Genomic DNA, 19,488 nt, shown 5'->3' on the forward strand with positions numbered 1-19,488 from the left:
GTTGAGGAGATTGTGTTAACAAGTGTTCAACATATATCTTACTTTTCCCAGTGCACCCTCAAATCAGTCACCATGCTTCTGCATTTGATACGTATACATACAATGTATATATTTAGCCATATGTTGTATTTAATGTAAAATATTGCACTCATTGTCTGCCGTTTGTATTATATTATAGTCTCTGAGAGATACGCAAGTAAAAATCTCATTGTACTGTGCACACATGACAATAAACGAGAACTTTAACATGGGGACGTTGTGCCAAATGTCCTGTTTTATAAAGAGTCCTCCATTGTCCCTTCTGCAACAGAGCTTACAATTCAATATGAAAGCACATCCCTTTATATTATCAAGGGGGAACATTATTATGTTAATCGCCTAATACTATGCACACTGCCTACAATCAAGTGTGGTTTATTATCTGGTAATGTATTTATATTCAATGGTGAATGCTTATTTCATAAATATGAATTTTAAATTATATTTGCTTTTATATATAATCAAACAGATGCTCATGTCCACATTTGAATTTTTTCAATGAGGCCTAAGATTTACAAAGAGAAGACTGAAATGGAGAAGATTATTATGCAGGGAAATGGCAGCCCTTTGAGTTGTTAGCTGTCAGAGTGTCTAAGATTGGGACAAATGAGCACTGCCATTGTGTTGAATACTCGGGCACAAGATAATAACAGCAGGTGACCAACTGGCCGTACAAAAACTCAAGCATAGCCACTTGATATTGATGTTTCATTGGATTGCACTTTTTAAGTGTTATGTCTTTTGCAGGATTACAGAGTCCTGTTGTTCAAGAGTTTTTATGTTAATCTTTTGTAAATTGTTTTTGACAGCTGGAGAAGATGGTATCTTTCTTTATTTTTTTTTTTACACATTTCTTGATTCTTGTGTGTGTGTTTGTGTATTTAAAAAGTATTTTGACCTAGAGAGGGACCCAGAAGTTAAGTCTATGGTGACTAAGGGTAGTCATTTCCGCTTGGATCCCCAGGTGCAAAGCCCTTAAGTGAGGTGGTCATTAAGGAGTATGAGATGTTAGAAGCTTAAAAGCAAAGTTATGTGAGCCTAGGTCCAAGAATTTGGACATCTACAACTGGATGTCAGCTTCTTGCATGACCCTTGGTGGTATATAAAAGTGAAAGGCTTTTCTCAATCAGCTGCTGAAGATTGGTGTCCCTTCTTCTTTTGACAGAGGTACAGAGGTGTGGTCTTATCAGCTTTGTATATGCTCCCCTCCCCTCTATAAGACTGAATATATTTCTATTTCCTTTCTCTCTTTTTATTGACCTATACTTCCTGTATGCACTGTTGTTTCTTGATGCTGCACTGGGATGGAACATGTGAAACAGTGGGCCTGAAGGACATCTCCTGAAGTCTTTCATTCCTCAACGGGTGAAGCCAAAGGGGTCTCTGGGTCTGTGTTTCCTTGAGTTTTGTCAAAAGAAAACAGAAGAGGACAATTTTAGATCTTAGCCATACTGTATTCTAACTTCATAGCTTTGTTTTTTTTCTTTTATCCTTTGCAAATTCATTTTAGCAATACAGGTGGGAAAAGATATTGCAGAAAGAGAACTGCAGAGTTTGGATATTCCAGATGTAAGTGGAAGTGCTTCCATAGGTCCAATTGGAGATGTCTACTATGAACTTCAAGGGTAAGACATCTTGGGTTATGAATTATACATTTTTCTTTCTCTCCCTCTTAAAAAAAAGTTTAGAACAATTTTGTACATGGGTATTTTGGCTGCTTTTTCCCTAGCACAGTTTTGTTTGGTTTCCTCACAGTTATATGTTTCAGGAATGTAATGATTAATTTTTCACTGTACCGTAACATTATTTTGTTTAGCCAAACATTGCCATATTATTATTTCTGCTACTAACACTCGTCTCATGGTTGACATGGGCTTTGAAGAGCACAATGCCACTCCTTGCATCATTATTGCAACCCTTTAAATCTGGCATGATTGAGGCTTTAGGTATTCATGATTTGGATAAAAACTCTAATAAGTGAAATGCGTGATCTTTCTTGACTTTCAGGTTTACGATTCAATAGTTTAGTTAGTTAAGTGTAGTTAGTTTAGTGTGTTAGGCTTAACTTTATGGTTTCACTTCATTTCTGGTTGTTAAATGTTTCATCTCCTGGTCTTCTTTATGCCTTTGAGCAGAGTAACTTCTGTACAAGAAGTGAACCCAATATATATAGGTTTCCCTAACTCTAACCCTAAATCCACAATTTCCATCTATCCGGCACAAAGAAAATGCTACTCTTTCAAGAACACTGTCAATAAAGGATAATCCAATTTAGGGTACTTGGGGCCAAAGTCTATTCCTGCAACATTGGCGCAAGGCAGCAACCAAGAATGATCAAGGCATGTGGACATCTTTGGAATGGAGGTGGAGAAACACCCTGTCACACACGTGTGCATGGGAGGCAGCTAAAGGGCTTGAATGAGGGTAATTCTGAGCCAGACCGGGATGGGGCAGAGTGCACTGACTCTTTTCCTCACTTTTCTGCAGACAGTTCACGGGAAATTCTGCCTGGCCCTTTGATGTCACTTCTGGGTCCGAGCCTATGGATGAAGACCCTTCTGGTTCCAGCCCCTCTGGTGTCATTTCCTATACTGGCCTTTAAAAGCCACCACCTTTCCCCTATCCCCTCAGTTCTGTTTTGGACTCCGATTTGTGCACATCAGCGCTATCACTTAATTCAATTTTGCAGCCAGGAAACAATATATGGGTGGCTGCCCCAAATGTTGCTTTGGCTCTTTGTCGAGTTTGTGACACCCCAAACACAAAGGGATGAAATACAAACAACAATGAACATGGGATGCTGGATGTTTGAGGCAATAGCACTAACTAGTGTGCCACCCTATGAGGCCATTTTACATATATTTGCATTAATTCAAATTCAAAGCCATTGATGGGAAAGTAAAAAAGTAAGTAAAATAAAACAAACAGTAATAAGGAGACAATTAAGCAAACATAAAAAGTAGGAAAAAGCAGCGTGGAGCATCTACCCCAGACATCAACTTGGCAGCTATTTCACAATTCTGGGGATTTTTTTCTGAATATTATAATATTATTATCTAACTTCTGGATATTTGGGACATAATAGAGAGACAGGGTTCATTTTTTCATCCAGCATGTGTCAAAACATGTACATCTCTGAAAAATTATTCTAGTTTATTAAATAAAAATGATGTCACAAGTCACATAGAATGTGCCAAAATGTCTGTTGGTACATTGATGAACTTTTGAGAAACACTAACTATACAATCAAAATGATTTTACTTTAGAGGCCACAGTTTCATGTAGTTATTAATAATGGATATACAGTATGTAAAAGTGACATTTTGTTGGGTCAATAAATAAAACAAATGTCACATGTAATTGTTAAAAAAGGTAATTGAATTTTAGCTCATACAATTGACCTTTTGTGTGTTATTTATTTTCCTAATGAAACTGTTGTGGTAAGGTGGATTACTCATAAGGCCTGAAAATGGAATTTCAAGTTCAAGGTCACATTTGCAATTATCCAGGAATCCAAACAAAAAGTTAATTGGCTTTCATATCTCTTGAATGAAGAATTGCTCATAAACTGTATCTTTTGCATTTTGTTTTCATGATATATCATACTGGTAATCAAAGTAAATTGCACTTATTAAAACAGAACATTTATGTTATCTTTTCTCTTTTGCCCTTATTCCCAGTATGAGAATCACCAGCTTCAGCCTCTCGGACCCCCTTGTTTTATTTGACGAAGGAGTGGGTATGGGGATTAGAATTGATGTGCTGGACATCGAAACCAGTGGATACTGGTATGTCAAGTATCTCTTCATGTAGGTATTTCTTTTTTATTATATTGCATGTAAAAAACACCAGCCAGGCTACAGTTTATGTGCACATGCTCTTTCTCATTTTTGAGGATGCAAGCAAGTTGGACATGCTCTCCTTTTTATAGGAAAAGAAGGAAAAAGAAAAGGAGGAGAAGTGTTTTCAAGGAGTGTCACTTTGCTTTTGGAAATATGAACACAACTGTCAACAAGTCCAGGAAGCTTGTGAATCAGTTGATGATGATGTGAAGGTTGCAAAACATCAACAAACAAACAAACAAAAAGATATTTGCTTTTCTTTGTTACAATCTTGTAAACAACAGCTTTTAAGGAAAAAACAAATGGCTTATTTTCGAGGAAAAGAAAAAAAAGCTTAAGTGGTTTCATGTCAAGTTGATTGAAATCCTTAACTTCATGGTTCCTCAGAACAGTTAACAAAAACATAATACCAAATAAACCAATAAATAAAAGTATACATACGAATATTGTACTGAAAGTAATGCCTGTCAGGCCATAATAACAATGCAAGACGTGAATCTACATACATGTGTAAAGTAACTATTTGTCTACAGTACAGCATCATAGTCTCCATCTGTGCCACCTTTGAACCCATCTGTCAAATCCACTTTGGAAAAACTCCTTTGGGCACTTCCTGGTCCAGCATCTAATAGCTTCTTCCACTTCAACTGCATCATCGAAGCACCATTCACAAAGGCTTTCCTTCATCTGACCGAACAAGTGAAAGTCTGAAGGGTGCTACATCAGGGCTGTAAGGTGGATGTGGCACCACTGACCATTCCATTTGTGCAAGAACCTGTGACATCGCCAAAGACAAGCAGGGTCATGTGTTATCATGGTGAAAATGGATTGCACTTGGCTGTTTCTATGGTCTTTTCTTATGGATGGATTCTAGAAGTTTCTGGAGTGATGCAATGTAGTGGTAAAGGAAATCAAACAAAATCATCCTCTTGTCATTCCAGAAGGCATTCACCATAACCTTGAATATTGAGCTCCGGCTTTTGAATTCTTTGGTTTTAGGGGACGTGGAGTTCTGCTGCTGTACTGACTGATTTCTTAGTTTTCCTTGCTGACTGGTTTTACTTTCTTTAAACTTTTTCATCCATCTTCATGCAGCACTCTTATGACTTGTTGCCTCACCATACAAATTTCTGAGCCCTTTGTTGAATATTATATATATATATATATATATATTTTTTTTTTTAATAAAAAAATCTTGGGTCGAGACGTGATTTTGTAGGAGACAAGAAAGTGAGACCAAAGGACAGCTTCTGTACAGGCTTTTAAATGATTGACGTGCAGTGTGACATGCAGATCATGCAGCATGGCACAAGTAGCAGCAGCAGCAAGACAGCTGATTGAGCATAGACGAGGTAAAAAATATGTATTTGTTTCCCATTGTATCACCGTTTAAGAGGGGGCTTCAGAGGAGCAACCACATCTCCTTAGCGTGTGTTCAGCCCCCCTCTTCACAATACGAGAGGCCGAGATGTGAAGTGGCTGGCACGTAGCGCGCCCGGGGAGATGGGGGAGGTGGAGATTAACTCATTCACTACAGCTTTATTACTGGCAAAGAAATAAAAAATGAATGAAAATTAATAAAATGAACATAGCAATCTCTTCAAATTGTATATCCAGTTAACAAAACCGTGGGCAAGCAAAGCGAGCAGGGGCCAGAGCCCCCTAGTATATATACATAAATATGTATTTTTTAACATATATACATAATACATATACATATTTTTAAGTAGGTTTACAGCTGTTGGCATGGAAAAAAGATTTGCCGTTAATGATTACAATAATTTTATTAACTTAATAGCTTAAGAGGAAGAAGACAAGTAATCCAAATACAAAATGCAGTATTTAATAAATAAATAATAATGAAAAAATAAACTCTGTGTTTCGTGTCCTCACAACTGTAAACCTACTCCCTCCCCCCCTTAAATAAACTCTTACACACTATTTGTTATATTACAATATTAATGCTTACTCTCCTGCGATGAGCAGGTGCCCAGTCCAGGGTCAGTTTCCTGCCTTAAACCCTGTGCCAGCTGGGATACACACCAGCACCTCCCACAACCCTGTTCAGGACTAGGAGGGTCAGATAATAACTGATTGACTGTTCTTATTGTTCAGCAACCTTATGAGTTCTGTAAAAAAAGACTGTCTCTAAATTCCGTTAATGCATTTTAGAAATTCAGGGCTTTACCAAATGCTCAGTTGACTCTTAAGTTTCAGGTTTTTTAAATTTGAAAAAATAAAAAAATAACACAGGATTATTCAGAACATAATGGAATATGCTTTTTAAAAAAGATAGATACATATGAATAACACCAGATAGATAGATAGATAGATAGATAGATAGATAGATAGATAGATAGATAGATAGATAGATAGATAGATAGATAGATAGATAGATAGATATGCATTATACTATATCAATCAATCAATCGATCAACATTTATTTATATAGCACATATTCATACAAAAAAATGTAGCTCAAAGTGCTTTACAAAATGAATAGAAAAATAGAAGACACAATAAAAAATAAATATAAGTCAACATTAATTAACATAGAATAAGTAAGGTCCGATGGCCAGGGTGGACAGAAAAAAACAAAAAAAAACATCCAAAAGCTGGAGAAAAAAAATAAAATCTGTAGGGGTTCCAGACCACGAGACCGTCCAGTCCCCTCTGGGCAATCTACCTAACATAAGTCAAGCAGTCCTCTTTGTATTTAGGATTTTCATGGAAGGATCTGATGATGATGGTCACGTAGACTTCTATATGATTCTATATGATAGATAGATTTGGAAATGAAGTACGAAAGTAGGGGGAGAGTTGAATGAGCAGATTAAAATGATACTTAAGATGGTAGCATTTAGATATAGATAGAGAATTGCTCTATATTCAGTAAAAAAGGCAGAGCTGTAGTATGTAAACTAACAGTGAGACTAATAGGTATCATACTATATGAAATAAAAAGTGTAGCTGTGTGGAGATACAGATGAATGTCATATTAAATTGCTAAATTGTAAGGTAAGATAAATGTTGAGATATATTAGGCAATATCCAAAATAACAGACAGAGAGACAGCCATACAGATATCGAAAAAATCAGGTTTTCATAAATGACAACATGGATGCAGTGTGTGTATCAATAGACAGGTAATGCAGAGTGTGGTGCTGCTGCCTCGCAGTAAGGAGACCTGGGTTCGCTTCCCGGATCCTCCATGCATGGAGTTTGCTTGTTCTCCCCATGTCTGTGTGGGTTTCCTCTGGGTGCTCCTGTTTCCTCCCACATCTCAAACACATGCAGATTAGGTGAATTGTCAATCTTAAATTGTCCCTAGTGTGTGCTTGGTCTGTGTGTGTGTGCGTGCCCTGCCTGGGGTTTGTTTCCTGCTTTGCACCCTGTCTTGGATGGGATTGGCTCCAGCAGACCCCCATGACCCTGTAGTTGGGATACAGCGGGTTGGATAATGCATGGATGGAATTTGCAGAGATGTGGGAAGGTGCTATATAAAATATGAGTTAATAATTACAATGGGGTAAAATGGCATAAACCAAATAAAAAAAAAAACATAAAAAGTGTATCAAAACTGGTCAAATCAAAACTGGAATCATGTAAGAGTTAGATACATACAGTAGATGAAAGCAGATAAGAATTCATTGTAAGCTGGACGAGATTTAGATGAGGATAAACATTTTAGAGTAATTATTAGATTTGTAATAAAGATACAGAATAAATTTCAAAAGACTGATGCAGATTTTAAAAGTTAGAAAATAATTGCAAGCTACTGCACTATGACATCAAAATATAATGCTTTAAATTAAATTTAATATTTGCTTTTATTTTATTTTTTGGTTTTAGCAAAGTCTAATGATTGTCTTTAATCGGAAAATAAACACTATGCAAAGACAGAAGTGCAAACATGAATGAATCAAAACACAGCGAACTGTCAATAAAATCAGGAACTTAAATACAAATTATGACTTACCAGTTATGTTTTTAAGTGACAGAGAATTCTTTCAGAGGGGAAGCTTGACAGCCAAGTCAGTATGGTCCAATAGATTGTTCATTGTTATTTTTTGGGAAGTTGCTATCAAAACTAGATTGTTAACTAGAACCTTCTAACCAATATAGTGCACCAAAACGTTTTTCAGGAGTCATTCAGTTATTTCTCAAGCAAAGTTCAAGAATAATTTAAATTGTGTGGTCCTGTAAAATGAAACTCCAAAATGGCAGTGCCCATTAAAAATAAGCATAGAAAATGGCAACAGTCAGGACATCATTAAAATAATGGTAAAATAATAAATACATTATAAAACCAATCATGCAACATTACTTTTGTTGTGTGAAATAATGTGAATTCTTCGTGGTATTGTTTTAAATTCAATTGTCAAATGAGAGTAAGGTGATTGTGAAGGAAGGATAAAGTGCTTACCTCACACCTCATAGTCAGCCTGTATCTCTTCACATCACTGCAGTTTTTATACCTTATTCATTTATTTAGTTAGTTTGGAGATATTTATGTGCAGATGTTTATATAACCTAACAGTGTTGCTTGGATTTTTTTCATGAATTTGACATGGATTATTCTGCTGTTTCTATTTGTTATTCTTTACTGATATATGATATATTCAAATAACAAAATAATTTACATTTTTTAAGCACACAGACATGACTCCTCTTTTACATGTTATATTTTATGTGAAACTTACTTCTATATCATCTTATCAATATGACATATTGACTTTCACACAACTTTAATGCTTGATCTCTAAATGTCTGCGGGTTTCTCTTTCTTCAAAACTGGACTGTTTGCTGTTTATGTTTTTCAATGCTGTTCCCTTTTTTCTTTTTATTGGTAACACTTTAGTTTAGATACTGCAAATATGCAGCTATTACTCTTTTACTCTTATGTAACAAGACCTTACCAAAGGCTTATTTTAGTCTTCATGACACTTAGTAGAACCAGTAGATTGGTTATTCATGTCTGTGCAGTGTGGCATATTGTAATGATGGTAAAAGGACTTTTTCATATGAAGGATTCACAGGTCTTATACTAAATATGTAACATCAAGAGAAAAAAGTCTCAGTTATTTGGTTACACTCCAAAGTGACATTTTGTTAGTATATCGCATTGTAGAAGTGATTAAACACCTTACCTGATGTTTTGTAAGTATTATGAAGACACAAAGAAGTGTTTGTTAAGGTTTTGTTATTTAAGAGTCAATGAATAGTTAATGCATTTTTGCAGTACCTACTGTAAGTATTACCATTTTATCTTTCTCACTTAATACTCGTTATCTTAAAACTACCGGCGATGCCAAAGTGTCTGTTTTCCATTTTACAGAAGTGACAGTGGATCTTTTGACTTGACGGCAAAAAATATTGTTCTGTCTGTTGTGGTGCAGATCGGTATGGACAGTACAGGACGATTGTCTTTAGCTTACATCTCTTGTGGTTCAAGCGTTGGAGATTTGGGCATAACCTTCCATGGAGGTGCAAGGTAAGCAGTTTGATTGGTTAACCATACTGTCTTTCAGGAGAAAAAAAAGAGAGGCTGGATAACAGCAATGAGTTCAGCAGTATTTGGGCCTAACTGTTTGTTTCGTCATTACTGATTATGATTTAACACTGTATGAAGAGATCTTGTATACTTCCCCTACTGTTATTTCAATTTGTTAGTGATCTGCAAATTGTATTAATTTATTAATTGATTCATGATAGACAGACAGATACTTTCATTCTCTCAAGGTCAGATTGCACAAATTGTAAGGAAGAGAAAGTGATGAGCTATGTAATGTCAGTTAGGCTGATTCTTCCAGAATGTTAAATATTTTGTCTACTTGTTGCTGACATCTGCATTCATTCTACAGATATAAATAGCCAACAATTTAGCTCTGAGGAACCCAATACATTAGGCAGAGATACATTTAAATATGATGAAAATCCTATGTGACAATAACTGGTGTTAGACTCGGTTCAGGAACCTGTCCTACATTTGCAGAAGGTTATTAGTGCTAAAGGTGATGGGGTGAGACGTCACGGTCAAAAAGATGGGCAAAGGTCAAAATGCCAGAAATGTCCAAACAAGAACAAATAAGCAGAATCAAAGAGGAAAACAAAAATCAAAAGTCAGATGCAGAAGGAGGGTGCAACCAAAACACAAAACCCAGCTATTAGGGTATGATTGGGAAAAGGTCAGTTATCATTATAAAGATTGAGAAGATTTTTTTTGTCAACTTTAGGGATAAGGTAAAGTTTTATTGTAGCTTTTCTATAGTCATTAGCATGACATTTGCAGTCATGCCACCTTAAGAACACTGTCATATAAATAAAGAACACAAAAATGTTCATGAAAAATAACTTGTAAATTAAAAAAAGAAAATGTGAAAATAATACAAGAAATGGAATCCTCGGATTAAAAACTCCAATACAGACAAAAATACATGTTATCGTCAACCAAGGGAACATACACATCCATCAAAGAAATATTGGGGCACAAATGTGTTCATCCATCCATTCATTATCCAACCCGCTATATCCTAACTACAGGGTCACGGGGGTCTGCTGGAGCCAATCCCAGCCAACACAGGGCGCAAGGCAGGAAACAAACCCCGGGCAGGGTGCCAGCCCACCGCAGGGTTCAAAGACATATAATATAGGCTGAATCAGGCTGAAGGGCATGTTCAACGGGCAGTATGTTTAGGCTGATGGATTTTCTTTTTTTTTTTATTCCTTTTTTGCTGTGATTTTCCTTTTTACGGGTTTCTTAATCTTTCAGTGTCTTTTAATTTGAATCATTTATTTGTAGCAATTTAAGACAATAACCTTATCTAAAGTAAGATTATCAGTAATTACCAAAAGGCAAAGCAGCTATTCAGCAGCTTTTAATATACAATAAATATGAACAAATACTCATATCATTTTAATATAAAACACACAATGTTCTGTCTTATTTAAACCAATATACAGAGTACCACCAGGCATTATTAATGTATGACTGTTCCATTAATGTGTTTTTCAACAGCTGGCTGTATAACCTCTTCAGTGACACCATTGACCAGAGAATCCGTGAAGAGTTATACAGAAAGGTAAAATTGTTAATGTTGTATTTCTACAATTTAATTTAAAACCAAAAAAAATAATAATAATAGCATGAATGCCTCATTGTCCTGCTCTCTGTCAGTAAAATACTGGCAAGAATCATTCCTCCTGCTTTCCAGTTTTAGCACTATTTTTTTTTTTTTGCCTGGTCCTACTTTATGTTAATAAATACAATTTTGAATCCTTAAAACCATATGCATTTAATATATATATGATTACAGTTATGTTAGGGTTTGGAGACAGTTAATCGTGAATGAATAGCAAACTACAAGCAAGGGCATAATTTCATATCATATGTTACAGCTTTGTCCAACAGTCAATGAGAAAATCAATGAAATTGAATCCCAACTTCAACGCATGAAAGGTAGGGATGTCTGTATGCTAATATTGTTTAAAGGCAGCTAATTAATAAAGAAAAAAAAAAACGCTTGTAATAATGACAGTGTCTTCTGCAGTGACGTGATCAATTCTGTGACCCGACATTTGCGCGATAGACATATGAGCGCCGACAAAATCGCGAAAGTTTCATTACATATGAATTACTAATTTAAAGCATATACATATAATAATGTTTATTTTAGAAGTCAATATTATGAGACGCGGTATGCCGTCAGCACGACACGTAGATAGTCATTAAGATCACGCCCTGCATATGTAGGAAGAATTGCAGCAAGACGTCTTAATAGTTGAGCGTATTTAGACTTGCTGGCTGCCTGACTGCTGGTAATTCCGCTTTGTATACGACGCGTTATGCCAACCCTCGACTGAGTTATTTGTTCGCGGCATGCCACCAGCAGTTATAACAGTTATAACCTAGCACATAATGTGTACATAATGCGCACGTATCCGTCCCACTCTCTTGGCCTCTCTCGCGATTTTGTCCATCGCGGTTTTGTCGGGGCGCATTTGTCGAAAACCAGTTAGTGGGTTTGTGGGCGCTGATTTGTCCATCGCGGTTTTGTCGGGGCGCATATGTCTATCGCGCTTTTGTCGGTGAACCATAAATTCATTGTTGTTAATATCATTTTGTTTTTTGGATATTTCCTTTAGGTAAAAAAAGTAAACCCCGTCCTTACACTGATTGCTTAGTTAATTTTCTATACGTGTTCATCCTGATGACTTTGGTGACAGGGCTGTACACTCTTAAAAAAATAATGGTTCTAAAATGGTGGTTTGAAACATTGCTACACAAAGAACTGTTTAATTCTGCAAATCCTTCACTGCATAAAAAATGTTTTTTGGTGCTTTGAAAAGGTTCCTAATACAGTATGTGAAAAGCAAATCTTTAATGTGTAGTTGGCTACCCAGCAGGATACAAACAGATCAAGAAAACCTGAACTTAGGCCAAGTTTATTGTACATGGAAAGAGTCCTCTTAAGATCAGGAACCCATTGGTACTTCACAAATCTGCTACTATCTGTTCATGGCTATTAATGGAACCTGTTACAGGTTTGAATAAATGAAAGTTGTGTTTTTTTTTTTTTCTTTGCTGGAACATTCAAGTAGATGGTTCTTTTAGGAATCAAAACTGCTTCTTCTTTGGCATTACTCTACTCTTGTTCTTCTTCTTCTTCTTCTTTTGGCTGCTTCTGTTAGGAGTTGCCACCGCGGATCATCTTGTTCCATATCTTCCTGTTCGCTACATCTTGTTCTGTGACACCCATCACCTGCATGTCCTCTCTCTCCACATCCATAAATCTTCTCTTAGGCCTTCCTCTTTTCCTTTTTCTGGCAGCTCTACCTTTAACATCCTTCTCCCAATAAATCCAGCATCTCTCCTCTGCACGTGTCCAAACCAACACAATCTCGCTGCTCTGATTTTGTCTCCCGACCGTCCAACCTCAGCTGACCCTCTAATGTTCTCATTTCTAATCCTTTCCATCCTCGTCACACCCAGTGCAAATCTTAGCATCTTTAACTCTGCCACCTCCAGCTCTGTCTCCTGCTTTCTGGTCAGTGCCACCATCTCCAACCCATATAACATTGCTGGTCTCACTACCGTCCTGTAGAACTTCTCTTTCACTCTTGCTGATGCCCGTCTGTGACAAATCACTCCTGACACTCTTCTCCACCCATTCCACCCTGCCTGCACTCTCTTTTTCATCTCTCTTCCACAAACCTCATTACTCTGTGCTGTTGATCTCAAGTATTTAAACTCATCCACCTTCGCCAACTCTACTCCCTGCATCCTCACCATTCCTCTGACCTCCCTCTCATTTACACACATGTATTCTGTCTTGTTCCTACTGACCTTCATTCCTCTCTTCTCTAGATTATATCTCCACCTCTCCAGGGTCTCCTTAACCCGCTCCCTACTCTTGCTACAGATCACAATGTCATCAGCAAACATCATAGTCCATGGGGACTCCTGTCTAATCTCATCTGTCATTACTCTACAGATCTCCTTCATTTGTAAGACTGTTTAGGATAGTTAAGATTTGGAACTGGTGGCTGATCATTACATTTATTTTTTTACAATTTTTTCCAGTTGTCAGTTTTATTAGCCTTAACACACATAGCACAGCACACTGCCAATAGTCTAATTGTACCCAAGGCAAAATGAACATGGACGATCTGTTGCTGGATTGCACCATTTTTGAACAATGTGCTGTAGAGAGATTTCTTTGGGTAGATGGAGTGAAATATGCTGACCTTCACTGATTGCTTATATGCATATGCTTCAAACAGACCTGGGGGGTTTTGGTGATGAATTCTTGCAGGTGAAATACATGCAATATTGCAGAGAACTTGGGTATCCTCTTGGAGGTCAGACTGCTGTGTGCTTCTATGCTCCATCTCTCAAAGCAGAAGCAGCTAATGCTGGTACTGCATACCAGTTCACTTCAACCCCTGAGTACAACACAAACCAGGAGTGACAGCAGACCCTGGTCAGTTTAAACACTTGCACACCTCACTAAAGGGGTCCCCTTTGGACAGAAAATATCAGTGTGTGGACATTGAACATAGTTCTCCAAATGATTTGTTTCCACCTGTTCTTTTCTATACAATGCTCTGAACATTCATTTCTTTCCAAGGGCCAATAAATGTGCAGCCTATAGATGATGCTGTTTGTAGTGCTTGAAAGTTAACATAAACCACAATTCTGTGTATATCGCTTTTGTTCTAAACCCTCCAAAACTTTGTAATGGTACAAGAATAATGTCAAAGCTTTAATAATAATAATAATAATAATACATTTTATTTATATTGCCTTTTATATTTAACAATCTCAAAGTGCTACAAAATAAGAATAAATTAACAAACAAGAAAATCTATAAAAATAATTTAACAAAATGCCTTTCTAAAAAGATACGTTTTTAGGTTTCGTTTAAAAGCATCAATCGACTGTGGGGCTCTCAGGTAATCAGGGAGAGAATTCCACAGCCTCGGCGCCACCGAAGAAGAAGGTGCTACGTGCTAAGCTTAGTTCTGGGAACTTGAAGAGTGTTAGTATGCACAGAGCGGAGGGTGCGTGAGGAAGTATGAGGGATAAGGAGTTCCTGTAAATACAGGGGAGCAGATCCATAGACGCACTGATGGGTAAGGAGGGAAACCTTGTACTCTATTCTAAGTGGTACACGGAGCCAGTGAAGGGTTTTCAAGATAGGAGTGATGTGGTTATGCTTTCGTACCCTCATCAGGATCCTGGCAGTGCTGTTCTGAATGTACTGGAGTCTCTGGATACTCTTGCCAGGATTCCCAATGAGGAGCGCATTACAGTAATCCAGCCTGGATGAGACAAAGGCATGGACAAGCCTCTCTGCATCTGCCAGGGTGAGTGTTGGACAAAGTTTAGCAATGTTCCTTGAGATGCTAAAAAGATGACTTACACAGATGTTTAATGTGGGTGTCAAAAGTGAGTTGAGAGTCCATTTTAACACCCAAATTGGTAACAAATGTAGAAAGAGGAATGTTTTGACCAGAGAAATTGATACTGGTGATGGTAGAAGAACGAAGATGGTGTGGTGTGCCAACTAAAATGGCTTCTGTTTTAGATCTGTTCAGCTGAAGAAAGTTGAGCCTCATCCATGCCTCCATTTCCTCCAAACAAATAGTCAGTGTAGATGTTGGCAGAGGATCAGTAGAGGAGGTGGGAGTAGTCCTAAGATAAAGCTGAGTGTCATCAGCATAACAATGGAAAGATAGACCATGTCTGCTAATGACATTTCCAAGGGGGAGCATATAAATAATGAAAAGGATGGGGCCCAACACAGAGCCCTGTGGAACACCACAGGTAACATTATGGGTGTGAGATTTTGCGACATACTCAGTTCTACCGGTCAAATAAGATGTAAACCAATTGTGAACATTTCCTGAAAGTCCAATGGTGTATTGCAGACGGTGAAGAAGAATATTATGATCAATTGCATCAAAAGCAGCTGTCAGGTCAAGGAGAATGAGTAAAGAAGGAGAACCAGTATCTTTACATTCAAATCTGATTGAAACTATGGTACTTTTTCTACAAGATGTGCTGCAGGGTGAAATTATACTTACTGTATAACCAAAATTCTCATTATTCCCACTAATTGACTGTTTCAACTCAGAAGAATTTAGTTTTCTGTAAAATTGCATTTTCCAATGACTTAAAAAGTCAATAATTGTTCTGTGGCACAAATGTTTTATTCAGGGGCAATTGTATGTGGCATGTACAAAAGTAAGCTGCTCCAGTGAACTGCTGTAATCATTTTAACCCAAGGTAGCAAAACAAAACAAAATAAATATTCTATACTGAAAAGCACTCGGTAAGTTATATAGTAGTTCTGATACACGATTAACTGACTCCACTCTAACTGAGGACCACACTCCTAGGAAATTTCCCAGGTAAAGTCAAATAACACACCTATTGTACAAAACAAACAAACAAATAGACAATGCAAACAGAACACATTATTAAAATATTAAAATGGAAACATTCCTTATGAAATTAAACATTACTTAAGCTACTACGACTGTGTAGTTTTTTAATTTATGGATAGTTAAAAATGAGAAAAGTCAAAGTCCCATGCTGTGGTAGGCTGGTTATGATAGAGAGGAAAACAAAATCTGCAGTCAGTGGGATGCTTGAAAAAAAAAGCATGCAGGAGTCCCAAGACTAAAAGACCACCCAGTGCCAATTAAAAGAGTTAATCATTATTTTTATGATGCCCCTTCCTAGAAGATTTGAATTTGTGGGTCTCATTAATACTTGTAGTCATCCATATCCTTCCCAGTATCACTAACAACTGTGGAGAAAGACAATGGGCAAGAAAATGGAGAAAAAGTAGTGGTTAGTGTGAAGTTGTTAAGTACAGAAAGTGATATTGTAGTATCTACATTGGTCAAAAAAATGTAAGGAACACTTTGAAAACACATCAGATCTCAATGGGGAAAAAAATCCTGCTGGATATCCATACTGATATGGACTGGGTAATGTGTTAGGAATGAAAAGATGCTATATTGTTTGATGGAAATGAAAATTACCAACCTACAGAGGGCTGAATTCAAAGACACCACAAAAATCAAAGTGAAAAAATGATGCTGCACGCTCAGCCATTTTTCTGAAATTTCATTGCAGCAACTCCAAATCGTACTCAGTGGTTTGTATGGCCCCCACTTGCTTGTATGCATGCCTGACAACATCTTCTTGGGATGCATGCTCCTAATAAGACGACCTGATGATTTCCTGGGGGATCTCCTCCTAGATCTGGACCAGGGAATCATTGAGCTCCTGGACAGTCGACAGTTACCTGAATAGGTGATCGTTTGGATTTAGGTCAAGAGAGCGTGAGGGCCAGTCAATGGTATCAATTCCTTCATCCTCCAGGAATTGTCTGCATACTCTTGCCACATGAGGCCTGGCATTGTCGTGCACCAGGAGGAACCCAGGACCCATTGCACCAGCATAGGGTCTGACAATGGGTCTAAGGATTTCATCCTGATGCCTAATGGCAGTCAAGGTGCTGTTGTCTAGCCTGTAGCGGTCTGTGTGTTCCTCCATGGATATGCTTATCCAGACCCTCACTGAGTAACCACCAAACCGGTCACAGGCAGCATAATGTCCTCTGTGGCTTCTCCGGACCCTTTCACGCATGTCACATGTGCTCAGGGTGTACCTGCTCTCATCTGTGAAAAGCACAGGGAGCCAGTGGTGGACCTGCCAATTCTGGAATTCAATGGCAAATGCCAATCGAGTTCCACAGTGCTGTGCATTGAGCACAGGGCCCACTAGAGGACAGCGGGCCCTCAGGCCACCGTCATGAAGTCTGTTTCTGATTGTTTGGTCAGAGACATTCACACCAGTGACCTGCTGGAGGTCATTTTGTAGGACTCATTTTGGCAGTACTCATCTTGTTCTTCCTTGCCCAAAGGAGCAGATACCAGTCAGTCCTGCTGCTGGGTTAAGGACCTTCTACAGCCCTGTCCTGCTCTCCTAGAGTAACTGCCTGTCTCCTAGAATCTCCTCCATGCCCTTGAGACTGTGCAGGGAGACACAGCAAACCTTCTGGCAATGACACGTATTGATGTGCCATCCTGGAGAAGTTGGACTACCTGTGCAACCTCTGTAGGGTCCAGGTATCGCCTCATGCTACCAGTAGTGACACTGACTGTAGCCAAATGCAAAAAGAATGAAAAAACAGATGAGGAGGGAAAAATGTCAGTGGCCTCCACCTGTTAAACCAGTCCTGTTTTGGGGGTCCTTTCATTGTTGCCCCTTTAGTGCACCTGTTGTTAACTTTATTAACACCAAAGCAGCTGAAACTGATTAACAACCCCCTCTGCTACTTAACTGACCAGATCAATAGTCCAGAAGTTTCATTAGCTTGATGCTATACTTGGATTAAAAAGCGTTCCTTTAATTTTTTTGAGCAGCATATTATGATATACTAACTCTGTTACACGGGAAACTTCCTAAGGTAATAGGCCTCAGTTACAGTGCAGTTAATGGGATGTATCAGAAGTACTATGTAACTAATTGCATACTTCTCTGTATACCAGGGGTTAATATTGTTAGTTCGCTGGAACTCCTTACTCAACATATAATTAGTCAGGAGTAAAGCACTCCTACCGTAGATCAGTTCTTGCTTTTCCTAGTTACTGATTTTGGGTTTTGTTGATGGTCATTGCAAAATAAAATTGAACAGGAAACTGAATTCTTTTGAATTCAAAATGGTAATTAGTAGGGGTAATGGGAATTTCATGTATAGTATAGTAGCATACATTTTAAAATGGTCACTTCAATCAGATTTGATTGTAGCGTTTTTGTCTGTAATCTTGCAGCACTGAATGTAAAATGGGGAATTACTCTGAACAGAGTGCCAGCCAGTTCCTAGCATTTTTAACTAGATGTATGAAATCAAAGGTCATTCTTCTGATTCTGATTAAGGGGTTGCTATCGAGAAAGTCCAGGTTGACCCCCCCCACCCCACCTTGCCTAGATACTTGACCTCTGCCACCGCTTCAAACTAATTGTTTGCTTTTAGCCCAGGCAGAGTGTGAAGATGGCTTGACATTCTGCTTTTTGAGTCATTCAGATGGGACTCTAATGCATATGCAGATGTTATTTAGCAAATCAGCTTACAAATGTCACGCACTTATTGTAGTTTCGATGTCTGCAGCTGAAACACAGGCAGGTTAAGAGACTTCCTCAGGATCTTTCATTGAGTCAGCGGTAGAGATTGATCCATCAGTTTACACTTGATTACCTGGGCCACCTCTTGATGGTTTCAGATTTGCTGTTGGCAGAAAATGCTTTGAAACTGAATGACATGGATTATGATTCCACTCAGGATGGATTCTTGCTTTTAAATGAATCACTTGTTTAATTTGCAGGCTTTTTTTCCCCAGATTCTGCAGCCAAAGCCCTCAATATACTGTGATTCACATATGTACAAAATTTAGAAATATTTATATACCTCATGTGATTTGTTTTCTGTATAGTGTTCTCTTTCATTGTTTTCTTTTAATTTCCCTTTTCAATAACATTTGTAATCTAATTTGAGGTGCGATTTTTCAATTAAAAATTTTATTTGCCTTGTCATTTACTTTGTAATGGTTTATGCTGTGTGGCTGGTGGTGAAGAAGCATGCAGAAGCAGGGAGAAGTGTTGCTGTACCACCTCAGTAACCCCTTTTATCTAAACTAAAAAAGAAAAGGAAAACAATTGCTTAAAGACACAACTTAAAAGACACTGATGTAAGGTCAGCTACTCTGGCTTTTCTTGTACATAATTCCCTCTTGTAAGCATTTCTGGCACTTCTCGGACTCGGGTCCTGGTCAGCATAATCACAGCACCTTTCTGTGCTGTCACGTTATATGGCAGATTGTGTCAGAAGAGGCTGGACTTGCTCCGGATGTCACGACTTGGCAAGAGTGTCCTCACTGGGTGGCTTCCCTGGGCTGTGAATAAAGGGCAGGATACTGTTGGTGGCAGCACCCCCTCTTGCCCCGGAGTAGTATTGCTTACCTCAGTTGAGCTTCTCTGGGGACCCTTAGACATTTGTCCATGACGACTGAAAATTTTAAAATCGCAAGT

General features: G+C 38.0%; 1 protein-coding gene across 1 annotated transcript in view; it reads left to right on the top strand.

The window, feature by feature from the left end:
- The window catches only part of bpifcl (BPI fold containing family C, like), an 80,595-nt gene that overhangs the window by 11,537 nt on the left and 49,570 nt on the right, over positions 1-19,488 (top strand). The window contains exons 3-7 of the mRNA XM_039735069.1: positions 1,550-1,664; positions 3,720-3,848; positions 9,220-9,375; positions 10,900-10,963; positions 11,280-11,340. Coding sequence (XP_039591003.1) covers positions 1,550-1,664; positions 3,720-3,848; positions 9,220-9,375; positions 10,900-10,963; positions 11,280-11,340 — 525 coding nt within the window. The remainder of the gene's footprint in view (positions 1-1,549; positions 1,665-3,719; positions 3,849-9,219; positions 9,376-10,899; positions 10,964-11,279; positions 11,341-19,488) is intronic.

This window comes from Polypterus senegalus, chromosome 14 (assembly GCF_016835505.1).
Source record: "Polypterus senegalus isolate Bchr_013 chromosome 14, ASM1683550v1, whole genome shotgun sequence".
In the NCBI taxonomy this organism is placed as follows: domain Eukaryota; kingdom Metazoa; phylum Chordata; class Cladistia; order Polypteriformes; family Polypteridae; genus Polypterus; species Polypterus senegalus.